Source organism: Elephantulus edwardii, unplaced genomic scaffold (genome assembly GCF_000299155.1).
Source record: "Elephantulus edwardii isolate Elephantulus edwardi_28Jun2011 unplaced genomic scaffold, EleEdw1.0 scaffold00314, whole genome shotgun sequence".
Lineage (NCBI taxonomy): Eukaryota > Metazoa > Chordata > Mammalia > Macroscelidea > Macroscelididae > Elephantulus > Elephantulus edwardii.
The window spans coordinates 806659-820555 of record NW_006400064.1 but is presented as its reverse complement, the minus strand read 5'-3'; the positions used below and the strand labels follow the sequence as shown (position 1 = coordinate 820555).

General features: G+C 42.2%; 1 protein-coding gene across 1 annotated transcript in view; it reads right to left on the bottom strand.

Annotated features, from left to right (window-relative positions):
* Positions 1-6379: 6379 nt before the first annotated feature.
* Positions 6380-13897, bottom strand: part of LOC102852207 (leucine-rich repeat-containing protein 48-like) — a 156054-nt gene continuing 148536 nt past the window's right edge. Inside the window, exons 11-12 of the mRNA XM_006901182.1 lie at positions 12207-12338; positions 6380-6493 (exon numbers count right to left, since the gene is read on the bottom strand). Of these exons, the coding sequence (XP_006901244.1) occupies positions 6380-6493; positions 12207-12338 (246 nt within the window). The remainder of the gene's footprint in view (positions 6494-12206; positions 12339-13897) is intronic.

The following is a 13897-nucleotide window of genomic DNA, read 5'->3' as shown; positions in this document are numbered from 1 at the left end:
ACAGCGTCCCTTTTCAGCAGGAAGTAGCTAAGAGAATATGCCATCCCCTTTTCCTTATGAATCAGGGTGAAGTCTCTCTCAGGGAGGAGAGATAGGGAATGGCAAAGGACACACTGACAAAGGAGATTAATCAGAACTGGCTTCGACAAGCACTGTGGCAATTGGCAATTAAAACAGACATTTGGGGGGGGAAGAAGAACAAACTGGGGAGGAGGGTAGAGAAAACAGTGCAACAATGAATGAATGAAAACCCACAATCTCTGTAAATGTTCACTAAAACTAATAAAATTTAATAATAATTTTTTTAAAAAAAGATTAAGGTGGGATGCAACACCTTTACTCAAGTCACAGCTCTGATCCTTATAAAAGGGTGTTTCCCTGGGCTCTGGCTAGGGTCACTAATAACTAATGAGATAAAAAGAAGTGAACAGAGAGGGGGCCTAGTAGCACCAGAAAGAAGAGCTCATAGTGTTTATATGCTTTAGACCTTCAATCCCTGTGCTGAGAAATTTCTAGACTTTGAATGAGTTATAACAAGGACCTTTCCCTTGAGCCAAAAGAACAAATCTTTCCCTGTAACTGGTGCTCTGAGTTGAGACTTCTAGCCTTCCAACCAGGGAGCTCCCACACTAATCCAGAGGCTGAGCGTCTGGCAATTCAAATCCAACAGTGGCTGTAGGAGAGAAAATGGGAAATTACCTGTGAAATTTACAGCCTGAGAAAACCCACTAGAAGGTCAGCGATGAGTTGGTTCCAGCTTGATGGCAGTGAGTGAGAGCCTCCTACATGGAGGAAATAACATTTGTCCAAACCATCCACTGGTGGTTTTTCTATTACGGAAGTATTACAACCACTGAAACAATCCTTATACAGTCATTTCCAGGTATTCCATACTTAGATCCTCCAACCTTACATCCTCTATTACACAATCTTCTCCACATCCTCTAAGCCTGGACTTTCTACACCCACCGGTGGTCCCAAATCCTTCAACATGTTCATGTCTGCATCCTCCCTGCTTCCTCTCCACCCCAAACTTGACCCCCTCCTGACCTAGGTTGCCCTCACAGTCACCTTTCCATGCTCTATCCCCAAGTCTTCCCCATAAATGGCTGCTATCTTCAATAACCATGTCCCCCAACATAGTCATAGTAACTTCCTCTATGCCAACCTCCCACTCACCCAGTCACTGTCATTCCATTCTTTGTTCCTTCATCATGGTCATCATGTTCTTCATCCGTGGCTCCACCAGGGTCACTTAAAATCTCTCCAATCTTCATTTCTTCCACAGTTCTTTATGAGCCTCAGCCAGGATTGTCTTCACAGTGGCTTCCATCTCCTCCATGGGTGAGTCTCATCTACAGGAACCTATCCCTTCCTGCTGTCCAAAGAATTTCCCTAGACAAATGCCCTCCTTATACTCTTGTATAGTTACCTGTTCTAGGAATGAGTACCTTGGTACTATTCACCTTACAGGTTTGTCATAGTTGAGCCAAAAGAGTGAGTTCAGTTCCAGGCTCAAAGATTGTTGTTAGGTGACATCAAGTCAACTACAGTCCATAGTGAGCTTATGAACAACAGATGTGAGCCTTGCCTTTTTCCTGTGACATCCTCAACCTCTGCCATACTCAAGTCCACTGTTACTGTGTCAGTCTATCTCCTTGAGGGTTGTCCTTTCTGTCACTGACAGTCTACCTTTCCCAACATGATGGTTTTTTTTTCCAAGGACCAGCCCCTCCTGACAACGTGTCAAAAGTATATAAGACAAAATTTCACCATCCTTACCTCCAAAGAGCACCCTGGTTGTACTTCCTCTAAGATTTGTTGTTTGAGTAGTCCATGGTATTTTCATGGACTCTTTGTCAATACCATATTTCAAAAGGAATTGATTCTTTTTTGGTCTTCCTAATTCACTGACCAACTTGTAACTGCATAGGAAGAATTGAAGGTATCATGACTTGGATAAGGTGCACCTGACATCCTTATTCTTTAGCACTTAAAAGAGGTCCTTGAAAGCAGATTTTACCAATGTAAATGTACCTTTGATACCTTGACTCTTACCATGCATGAATGTTTATTGTGGATCCAAGTAAAATGAAATCTTTGACAACTTCAATCTTTTCTCCATTTATCATGATATATTGCCTATTTATCTAGTAGTGAGGATTTAAAAATTTTTTAACATCTAAAATGGTTTTCATTCTTGCACATTTTCGTACCCTTCCCTACTCCCCACAATGCACTTCTGGTTCCAGATTGTTGTCATACATATAATGCCTAATTCCTTTCAGACAGTTCTCATCTGATCTAATACAGTGTTCATTATCTTTCCACTCTTTTCCCCAACCCCTCCATCTGTCCTATTTTGTAACAGCAGTGTTATGCAATATTTGTCCTTTTGTGACAGAGATACTTCACTCAACATAATGTCCTTTAGGCTCCTACATGTTGTTTAATGTTTTACAAGTTCATTGTTTTTCCAGTGCTGCATAACATTCCAGTATGAATGCACAATAGTTTTTCTGTCCATTCATTTGTTGAGAGGCACTTGGCTTGCTTCCAGCTCTTTGCTATTGTGAATAACACAGCAGTAAACATGGGTGTGCATATATCTGTTCAAGTAGTGATTCTGGTTTCTTTCAGATGTATACTCAGTAGTGAATTAGCTGGATCAAATGGTATTTCTATTTCCAACTTTTTGAGAAAGTGCCAGACTGCCTTCCATAGTGGCTGTAGCATTTTACAGTCTCCCCAGCAGTGAATAAGAGTTCCAGTCTCTCCACAACCTCACAAGTATTTGTTGTTTGCTGGCCTATTGAACTTTGCTGTTGTTGCTGGGGTGAGATGGCAGGTTTGGTGAGATGATCATAGTTGTTTGGATTTTTTTATCCCAATGTTGACATATAATCTATCTCGAAGGCTGTAGTCTTTGATTTTCTGCAGCAAGCTCTTCAAGTCATCTTCACTCTGCAAGCAAGAGTAAGTCACTGGCATAACACAGGCTGTTAATGAGTCTTCCTCCAATCCTGATGCTATATTCTACATAAAGTACAGCTTCTCACATGATTTGCTTATCATCCAGATTGAAGGTATATGGAGAAAGGATACAATCCTGACTAATACTACTTTCCTGATTTTAAACTATAGGGTTCCCTTGTTCTGTTCAGAAAAATGGTTTTTGGTATTTTTTTTTAATCTATGTAACACAAGTGTCTAGGATTCCTACTCTTCTTAACATTAGTCATAATTTGTTATGATTCCATGCAGTCAGTTGCCTTTGCATAGTCAATAAAACACAGATAAAAACCTAAATTGTCTTAATGGTATTTTCAACTTTCAGCCAAGATACATCTGACATGATCAGTCCTTCATTCCATGACTTCTGAATCCAGATTGAATTACAGAAATTTAAAATTTCAGAAATGTTGATGCACTCTTCCAGCCGTTTTGAATAATCTTCAGCAAGATTTTACTTGTATATGATGCTAATGTGTTGGTTCACCTTATATATGTATGTATGTGTATATATTTTTCCACCCTGTTGGAGCACCTTTTTTTTAAAGACAAATAAATATAGATCTCTTCAGTCAGTTGATCAAGTAATTGTCTTCCACTTTTTTTTTTCTCTCTCTCTTCACCCCCTAACCCCCGTTGTATACTGTCGAATGAGGTCCAAATGGCACAGGAGGAGATTGCCCTTTTTTCTCCAGTGGAGCATCTGGTGGATTCTTCCACTTTTCTTGACATAGGCTAGTGAGCATGTCTAGGACTGCATCTATTTGGTGGAACTCCTCAACTGATGTTCTATGAATTCCTTATTTTTTGCCAATGTCTTCAGTGCTGCTTGGATTTCTTCCTTCTTTACCAATGGTACTTAATCCTGTACTACTTCTTTAAGTTAATCCATGTTGATCAATTCCTTTTGGTACAATGACTCTGTACTCCTTGTATCTTTTCCCTCCCTTTTCTGCTGTAGTCACCTTTTGTGCCAACATCCTTTACCAGGTTCACTGTCATGCCCTCCAAGTATAGCTACTTCCACTGCCCCTGACCTGACTCCCAAAATGGTCACGTCCATGTCCTCCACACCTAGGTTCCTCCACATAGTCACATCCTTGTCCTTCACACTGAGGCACTCATATGGTCACCTCTATGTCTCCCCTCAAAGTCACTGTTAAGTCCTTCTTGCTCAGACCTCTCCACATGGTCACTAGATTTACAGTCCATTCTGCAAAGATCATTCACAGACTACTTATTAAAAGGCAGAAGGAAAAAAATGTCCCAAATGTTTGATGTGCTTTACCAGTCCATGGTTTATGACATCATCTGTTCCTCCTTTGTTCAGTTTCCCTACTCTACAACCCTTGATTGTTGTAGTTCACTAGAAGATCTCACAGAAACTCAACCCCCCCCCCCCAAGGAAATGACTCACGTGACTGGGTGATGCAGGCCAGTGCTGCAGAGACTGGAGAGCAATGGGCCAAGATCCTATAGACTGTCAGTTGTGGTGCAGCAGGATACTGTGTCCCAAGAGAACGCACATCCCAAAAGAATGGGAGCATTGAGCTTATCTAAGCCTCTAGTAGGATGGAGTTTGTGTTCCACCCTAATCCTATTTCCTCAATACAATACTTAACATAAAAAACTAATCAATGGCTAGGAAAGACATTTTGAACAATAAACCTTTGATACCACAGTCAACATAATGCCTTCCCTCTCCGGGTGCCCAGCACAGTCCCCACCACAGTCTTTATGCTGTGACTGTGTAATCTCATGCTCAAGTATGGTCACTTCTATCTCCTTTATGCTTGGGATCTCTGTGTCATCCACTTCCACCTTCCCCAAGATAGTCACGTCCTCCCTGCTTGGATCTTCCACTATCATATCTATCTTGTCCTCCCCCAAAATCATCACATCCTCATGTCGGGGTGTTCTCACGTGGTCTACTCCAGATTGTGGTTATCTCCACATTCTCCATCACGTGTTCTCCTCCACACTGTCATCTCTATGCCTACTATACCTGAGTCTCCCACACAGTTATCATCATGCCCTCAGCCTGGGACTGACCATATGGTCATTTCCTAGAGCCTCTATATCCTGGTTCCTCCACAATGTCACCATTATGTCTTTCCACACCTGGTTCTCCCACACAATCACTTTCATGCCTGGTTCACCTACATGGTCACCTCCCTCAAGCCTTCTGTCGCAGTCCCCTTTCCATGCGTGGCCACTCCCAAAGCCTTAATATCTAGATCTCCCTACATGATCATCTCCAAGTCCTCTATGCCTGAGTACCCTCACATGATAATTACCACACCCTTTATGCCCAAATCTCTTCCACACAGTCCTTTTCATGTTCTCCATATCTGGAATCTCATGGTCATTGTCATGTCTTCCACGCCTGGATCTCTCCACAGTCTTATCATGGTTTCCACTCCCAGGTTCTACCTTGTCATCTCAATACCCTCTGTATCCAGGTTTCCTGATACAGTCATCTCCTTGTCCTCAATGTCTAGATCTTCCACAGAGTTAATAATTTTCTATTCCCAAGTCTCACCCCATGGTCCCTGACACATTCTCCGTGCTTTGTCTCCCTACATGTCCTCAATTCCCAGGTGTCTTACATGATAACCTTCATATCTTCATCACCTAGATATCTTCTGCATGGTCATCTCCATGGCCTCAGGTGACTGAAGGCTCCTTGAAGAATGCAAGTGGTAAAGACTCTAAGCTTAGAGAACAGAAGCCCAGTGTCGTCAGACTAGAGAACTAATGGAAACCACCATCTGTGCCCACTGCCCACTGTTGGCTTCTGCAACAGCATTTTAGGTAAATGCTGGCATACTTCACAAGACAGAGGCCTCTGAGGGGGATGTGTTAGAGTGAGACTTGAACCTAGTCTAGGTGATGCCAATACTTCACCTGTGGCTAACCCTTCTATGGGGCTCAGGCCCCTGTCTGTCAGTCTCAGTGGCTATTCCAGGCCCATGGCAGTGGTGCCCCCTTGTCTGTCCTTGCTCTACAACTCCTTGGAACCAGAGGAGGGGAGGGCTCCAGCTGAAGTGTGCAAGGGAATGGATCTACAACTGTTAATATTAATGCACCAAAGCCCAGGCTAATCACTGCTCCCTTTGGGGTCATGCATAGACTCTTGGCCAAGTAGGACAATCTGTTACCCCCTTGGGGCTTTTCCTTACACAGATCATGAATTCTTGTTTCTTTTCAAGAATGGAGAACAGGTCACATAAGTCTTTTATTACTTTTTACATCTGGAAATTGTTCCAGGGTAGGAAAAGATACAGTGATAGATAGGAGGTGAATGAGAAGTTCTAACAACTCCCTTCGCAGAGGTAGTCAGCATGAGGACTGAGGACTAACACACCTAATCGAGTATATCTCCAAATTCCAGGCTGTCCAGCTCATTTTGCATGTGGTCAATATACTGATTGATCTCCTTCACCCGTTTGCGGTTCCTTATGATTTCATCTGTGTGAATCTAGGGTTGAGACCAAACAACGTCCATAAATAAAATACAAAGTAGAGAAGTGTGGCATCAGGATTGGTGGAAGATCTATTAACAATCTGCATTATGCAGATGCCACGACCCTGCTTGCTGAAACTGAGGAGGATCTTATGCACTTGCTGCAGATGGTCAAGGACTGCAGCCTTCAGTATGGAGTGAGGCTCAATGTCAAGAAGACAAAGATTCTCACCATTGGACCAATAGGTAGCATCAGGATGGATGGCAAAGAGATTGAGATTGTTCACAGTTTCAGTTTGTTCGGCTCCACAGTCAACACTCTTGGCACCAGCAACCAGGAAATCAAAAAGCATATTGCGGTGGGAAAATCTGCAATAGGGACCTCTCTAATGTACTCAAGAGCAATGGTGTCTCTCTGGAGACTAAGGTGTGCCTGATACAGGCCATGGTCTTTGCAATCACTTGTTATGCATCAGAGAGTTGGACATGACTAGGGAGGATAGAAGGAGAATTGATGCCTTTGAGCTGTGGTGCTAGAGAAGAGTATTGAATGTACCCTGGACTGCCAAGAAAACAAATGGATTCATCCTGGAGAGGGTTAAATCAGGCTACTCCTTGGAGGCAAGGATTCTGGGGCTTCGTCTGACATACTTTGGACATGTTGTAAGGAGAGACATGTCCTTGGAGAGGGACATCATGCTTGGTAGGGTGGAGGGACAGTGCAGGAGGGGAAGACCCTCTATGAGGTGGATTGATTCAGTGACTGGGGTAATAGGGATGGGTGTGTCAGAGGCAATGCGATTGGCACAGGATAGAGCAGGGTTTAGGGCTGTTGTACATAGGGTCGCTATGATGGCACATAACAACAACAACAACATCTTTTACTGAGTCTAGTGTGAGGGAAGACAATGATTCACATACTTTTAAGTCCTCCTTTACTTTACCCTCTTCAAGGCTCTCACCCCTCTTGATTGTCTTGCTGTATCTGAGGCCAACATGCTTGTGTCAGTTTGCCAAACTGTGGTAGCTTGTGAGTAACTATGATACTAAAAGCTGTGCCAGTGGTGTTTAAAATACCATTAGGGTCACTCAGGATGGAAAAATGTCAATGGAGCTTCCCAACTGAGACTAGAAAGAAAAGCCTGGTGCTCTACTGTTTATCAGCCAATGAAACCACTATTATGACCAGTATAGTGCTGGAAAGTAATCTCCCTAGTTATAAGCCAACAATAAATGCAAACTTCCCAGCAATCATACTGTAACAAAATGATGACCAACATTTCTTTAATATTTTAAAAATAAGAGTGTCTCGGCGAGCTCTGGTGGCCTAGGGGCAGGAAACTGCACTGCAATCCCAGACGTGCACGGTTCAAATCCACCAGATGCTCTGCTGAAGAAGGAGGAACAATCGCCTCCTGTACCAGTCAGATCCAATTTGATGGGACACACACTAAGTAAATAAGTAAGTAAATACATAAATATATAAAAAAAGACAAATTAAGAGTGTCTCTTAGTCTAAAGGACAAATGAAAGTAACCTCATCAGGCTGGAATCCTTTATCCTCTCAGCCTGTAACAATAGGGTTTTCTGTGTATTTTTTTAAAATACTGGTTTATTTACAAAATTCTAATATATTGTTTTGAGGAAGACCTACCAAGCTAAAATCTAGTTGTTTTTTTTAAAGCTGAAATCTTTTTGATGTTTGCCTCTTCATCCTGTAATCTGTGACTGAGATCTACTCCCTTTCCAGTAACAAAATAGATAAGACCTTCTGACCTCATATCAGAGATGATGTTTTCAGTGAATAGAAAGGAAAAACATTAACTCTTTTTTAACTTTAACTGAATAACTGCTACCTTTGCTGTTTATCTCTCGGCCACCCTCACTGTGCATCAGTTCCTTTTCACAAGCTCCCTAGCCTTTCATATTATGAAGGTTAGCATTCAAGAGTCTCTTCAAGATAGCCACTCTCTAAAAAGTTACTATATATGAGTCAGTCACATGACACCTGAAAGATCTCTCAGAGAACTGAAACCTAGCAAATTAAATGGAACTGAAATTTCTAGCAAAATTAAGGATAGTTAAGAAGATGCAGGTGGCTGCTTTTGTCAACTGAATGTCAGCCTTCTTAATCTGAAAGCCTAGGAAGCTCTGGTGGTATGCATTGAGGAGGACTTGAAGCATTTGCTATAGAAGATCAAGGACACTGTGGTGGTGGTATTAAATGCTGCTGAATCGAGCACAACTCATAGTGACCCTATGAACAGATCTGAACCCTGTTCTGTCCTGCGCTGTCTTCACACTTCCCGACAAACAAAAGCCCATTGAGGCACTCACCGTGTCAGTCCACCTGGTTGAGGGTCATTTTCTCCCTTGCTGACCCTCCACCCTTCCCAATATCATCTCCCTCCCCAAGGAAGAGCACTTCGTAGCAACATGTCCAAGGTATGTGAGGCAAAGCCTCATTATTCTTGCCTCCAAAGAGCACTCCAGCTGTACAATCTCCAAGACATACCTATTTGTTCTCTTGACCCTCCATGGGATATTCATTGCTCTTCTCTAACACCGCAGCTCAAAGGTGTCAATTCTTTTTCTGTCATCCTAATTCACTGTTCAGGTCTTGATTGCATAGCTAGTAATTGATAAGACTATGGCACATCTTAGTCCTCAAACTAACATCACTGCTCCTCAATAATTTGGAAAGGCCCCTAACTGCAGATTTTCCCAGTGCAGTGTGTTGCCTTATTTTCTGACTGCTTGTACCAAGGGAGTTAATTGTGGATCTAAGCAAGATGAAACTGTTGACAATTTCAATTTCTTCTTCATCCATCATGACACTGCCTATTGGTCCAGTGGTAAGAATCTTTGTTTTTATTTTGAATTACAATACATACCAAAGGCTGCATTCCTTGATCTTCTGCAACAAGTGCTTCAAATCCTCCTCACTTCAGCAAGTAAGATTGTGTCATCTGTATAACACAGGCTATTGATGAATCTCCCCCAATCCTGATGTGCCATTCCTCTTCATAGAGTCCAGCTTCCCAGATAATTTGCACAGCATATAGATTAAAAAGGTAAGGAGAGAGAATACAACCCTGACACTTTCTTCCCAATTCCAAACCATATAGTGCTCCCCTGCTCCTTTTGCACAATAGATTCCTGATCCAGGTATAAGTTCTGCATGAGCACAGTAGAGTGCTCTGAGATTCCCATTCTTCTCAGTGTCAGCACAACTTGTCATGATCCACACAGTCATATGCTTCTGCATAGTCAATAAAGCACAAATAGACAAATAGACTTTCAGCCAGGATCCATCTGACATCAGCAATGATAACCCTGGCCCCACAACCTCTTCTAAATCCTGATTAAACTTCTGGCGGTTCCTTATTTATGTACTGTTCCAGCCATTTTAAAATCATCTTCAGCGGTATTTTGTTTGCATATGGTATCAGTGATGTTGTTCGATAATTTCCACATTCATTTGGATCACCTTTCTTGGGAATGAGAACAAATAATGGGCCTCTTCCAAGTTACTGGCCAGACAGACATCCTCCCAATTTCCTGGCATAGACTGATGAATGCTTCCAAGGCTGCATCTGTTAATTGAAGCAAGTCAGTCTGTATCCCATCGATTCCTAGAGCCTTATTTTTTTTGCTAATGCCTTCAATGCAGCTTCTACTTCCTCCTTCATTACCATTGACTCCTGTTCATATGGTACTTCCTGAAATTTTTCAGTGTCAACTCTGATATAGTGACTCTGTGTATTCCCTCCATCTTCTTTTGATGCTTTCTGGGTCATTCAATATATTGCCCTTAGCATCTTTCAGTATTGCAACATGAGGTGTAATTCCACCCCCCACCCCCAGTTCTTTCAGCTTGAGAAATGCAGAGCGAGTTCTTCCATTTTTATTCTCCAATTCCAACTCTCTGAACATTCCATTATAATAATTTGCTTTGTCTTTCTAGCTGCCCTTTGAAATTGTCTGTTCAGCTCTTTTACTTCGACACATTTTCCTTTAGATATGGCTTCTTGATGTTCCAGTGCTGAATAAACATAAGTTCTTCTGTATGTCCTTAAAATAATTTACACATATTCCCTCATATCTTCCTTTCCTTGAGAAAACTTGGAAAGTTCATATCCCCTGTCTCCTATATACCAGTATATAGAATATATTGACTTTCTCTGTTCCAACTCTTCAACATTGTTTTTTACGGTGACAGGCAGCTGAATAGTGGTTTTCCAGTAACAATTATGTGAATGGTGTGGGACTGAACAACATTTCATTCTATTGTACACAAATTCCCTGTGTTTTGAAATAGTAAGTAACAACAACAAATACAGATGAAGTTGTTGTTGTTGATTGCCATATTGAGTGTGACTCATAGCGACTCTATGAACAAAAGACCTAATGCCTTTCCATAACTGTCGTCAATTCTACAAGTTCGTAGAGTTTCCAAAGGCATGTGGTTTAGGAATTAGATGCCACTCCTGCTTCCAAACCTGTTTTACAACTGGGAGCTCCACCAAACACTGTCCACATTGGGAAGCCATTCTGGTATTTGATACCCTAGTGGTACAAGGTTCAACAGCACAGCAACCCAGGTTACTTCATACTACACATTGACAAAAAGTGATGTACAAAGTGGAAGAGTGTTCCACCAGATAACACAGCACTAGTTCCACTTAGCAGTGCTTAAGTGTTGTCAAGTCAAATACTACTGAGAGTAAATTTTGCACAAAAGACCTAAACTCTGTTCTATGACTACCATCATTTCTGTAAATTTATGGTTTAGGGAGGTTGTAGAGTTCACAGAGTTTGTAGACTTTCCAGAGGTATCTAGTTTAGGAAGTGGAAGCTACTCCTGCTTCCCAGCATTAATCAGTCTGGAAGCACAACCAAACACAACCAAACCCTTGGCAAAACCTCATGAGCCCCACTCTTGAGGGGGAAAGAGCAGTACTACACATAAAACATGACTCAAAAAAAAAAAAAAAAGAACACATGACCCCCAAATCTTCTCTTTACTTGCCCATCCGGACCAGACTGCCATGTAACATCAGCAAAAAGCCACACACTCCCAGAGTGGAGTCATCCAAGCCCTTGGCCACAGTCTCCTCCCCTCCCTGTTTGTGGTTTTAAGCCAACACCTTAGAGCCACCTTAAACCCTAGGCAAAGCATCTGGGGGGAGGTAGGGGAAGAGCAGTACTACACATCAAACACGACCCTAAAAAAAGCACACGACCCCTCAAAACTTCCCTTTACTTGCTGGCAACATCTGGATTGCCACGCACAAGCAGCAAAAAGCCACAAACTCCCCAAGTGGAGTCATCCAGGCCCTTGGCAGCAGTCTCCTTCCCTCTCCTTGTGGAGTTTTAAGCCAACACCTTTGAGCATCCTTAAACCCTAAGTAAAGCATCGAGGACCCCTCTCTTGGGCAGGGAAGAGAAGTACTACATATCAAACACCACCCCCAAAAAGCACACATCCATAAAACTTCCCTTTACTTGCCCATCTGGACCACCATGCACAAGCAGCAAAAATCCAGGTGAAGTAGAAATTATAAAATTAACCATGGAAGCTTTAAAAATCTCTGACTGATCAAAATAGGGTCTTCATTGTGACAGGCTATAATTCTTCTTTTTCCTTCTTAGTTTTAAATTAAAAGTAGTATATACTGCCCAGAGAAGATTTCCATCTTCTCTCTGATTGATTGATTGTACTCACCTTATCTACTAAGTGAGTGCACCAGGAGTTGATTCTTGTGATGAGCTCATCCTCCCGGTTGTCAATCTTCAGGAGGTGGACGTCATGTGATGCCCCAACAGCACTGACAATTGTGTCTTTGTCAACAAAAAGCTTGCAAATGGAAATGACCAGATATATTTATCTTAGTCTGTGCTAGATTGACAAGGAAAACCAAGTTTTAACCCAGGTTCCCACCTTCCACTCTTTACCGCAGAGCTCCCTCAGGTTCTACTACCTCCCAGACCCAAACAGTTCCAGTGTTATTGGCAAGGAAGGGAAAACTGGGACACTGAATTGGAACCCCAGTTGTGAACAAGTTTTCTGGAGAAAGCAGGTGGTAGCTCTGGGTAGCTCATAGCCATGACAGCCTTTCTCCCTCAGTTGTCTGACCTGCTGAATACCTTTGTTGACTGGTGAAGACTGAAAGGCTGGCTGAGGGGCTGAGGTTACTCTTTCAGGATAGTGATTCCCACACGATGGTGCTTAGCCCATAGCTATCTCTCCGTTGAATATTATTGATTATTGCATGGACTGCTAGGAGAACAAACAGGTTCATCCTGGAGAAGGTAAAATCAGGCTGCTCCTTAAAGGCAAGGATTCTGAAGCTCTGTCTGACGTGCTTTGGGTATGTCACAAGGAGAGACCAGTCCTTGAAGAGGGACATGATGCTTGGGAAGGTGGAGGGACAGAGCGAAAGACCCTGGATGAGAGAGATTAACTCAGTGACTGGGGTATTGGGGGTGGGTGTGTCAGAGGCAATGAGGTTGGCTCAGGATAGAGCAGAGGGTTCAGATCTGCTACACATAGGGTCGCTATGAGTTGCAAACGACTTGGCACATAATAACAATATTCATACATTTGTTCTACGTAATTCTTTACTTAGAAAAGAATAAAAGCTTAGAATAGAAGACAACAACCATTTGAGTCCAATTGAGACTATTAACATTTTTTCATATGTTGTTGTGTGCTATTGAGTTGGAACTGACACATAGCTGATGCTACAGTGGGTTTTCAGAGACTGTAAATCCCACCAGAGGGGACTGACGATCTTATTCCCTTAGAGAAAGTGGTGGGTTTTAACTGCCTGCCTTAGGAATTTCAGCATAGCTTCTTATCACTAGGCCACCTGAGCTCCCTATTTTTTCCCATATAGTAGCCAGAGTACAACTTGTTATGATCCACACAGTCAAATGCTTTTGCATAGTCAAATGACTCCTCTGGTATTCCTTACTTTCAGCCAGGATCCATATGAAATCAGCAATGATATCCCTGGTGACACAGCCTCTTCTAAATCCTACTTGAACTTCTAGAAAGTCTTTATCTATGTACTGATGTAGCCATTTTTTAGTGATCTTCAGCAGAATTTTCTTCAGTTCTTCAGTTCCTTGAGCTTAAGAAATGCTGAGTGAGTTCAGCCCTTTTGATTTTCTGACTCTACCTCCTTACACATTTCATTGTAATATTCTACTTTGTCATCCCGTGCTGCCTTTTGAAATCTACTAGTCAACTCTTTAGTATCTTGAATTTTCCCCTCTGCTTTGGCTTCTCTGCGCTCCAGTGCAATTTTCAGAGTTTCTTATGACATCCATTTTGGTCTTTTCTTCCTCTTCTGTCTTTGTAATGAACGTTTGCACTCTTCTTGGATGATACCCTTGATATCCTCCCACAAC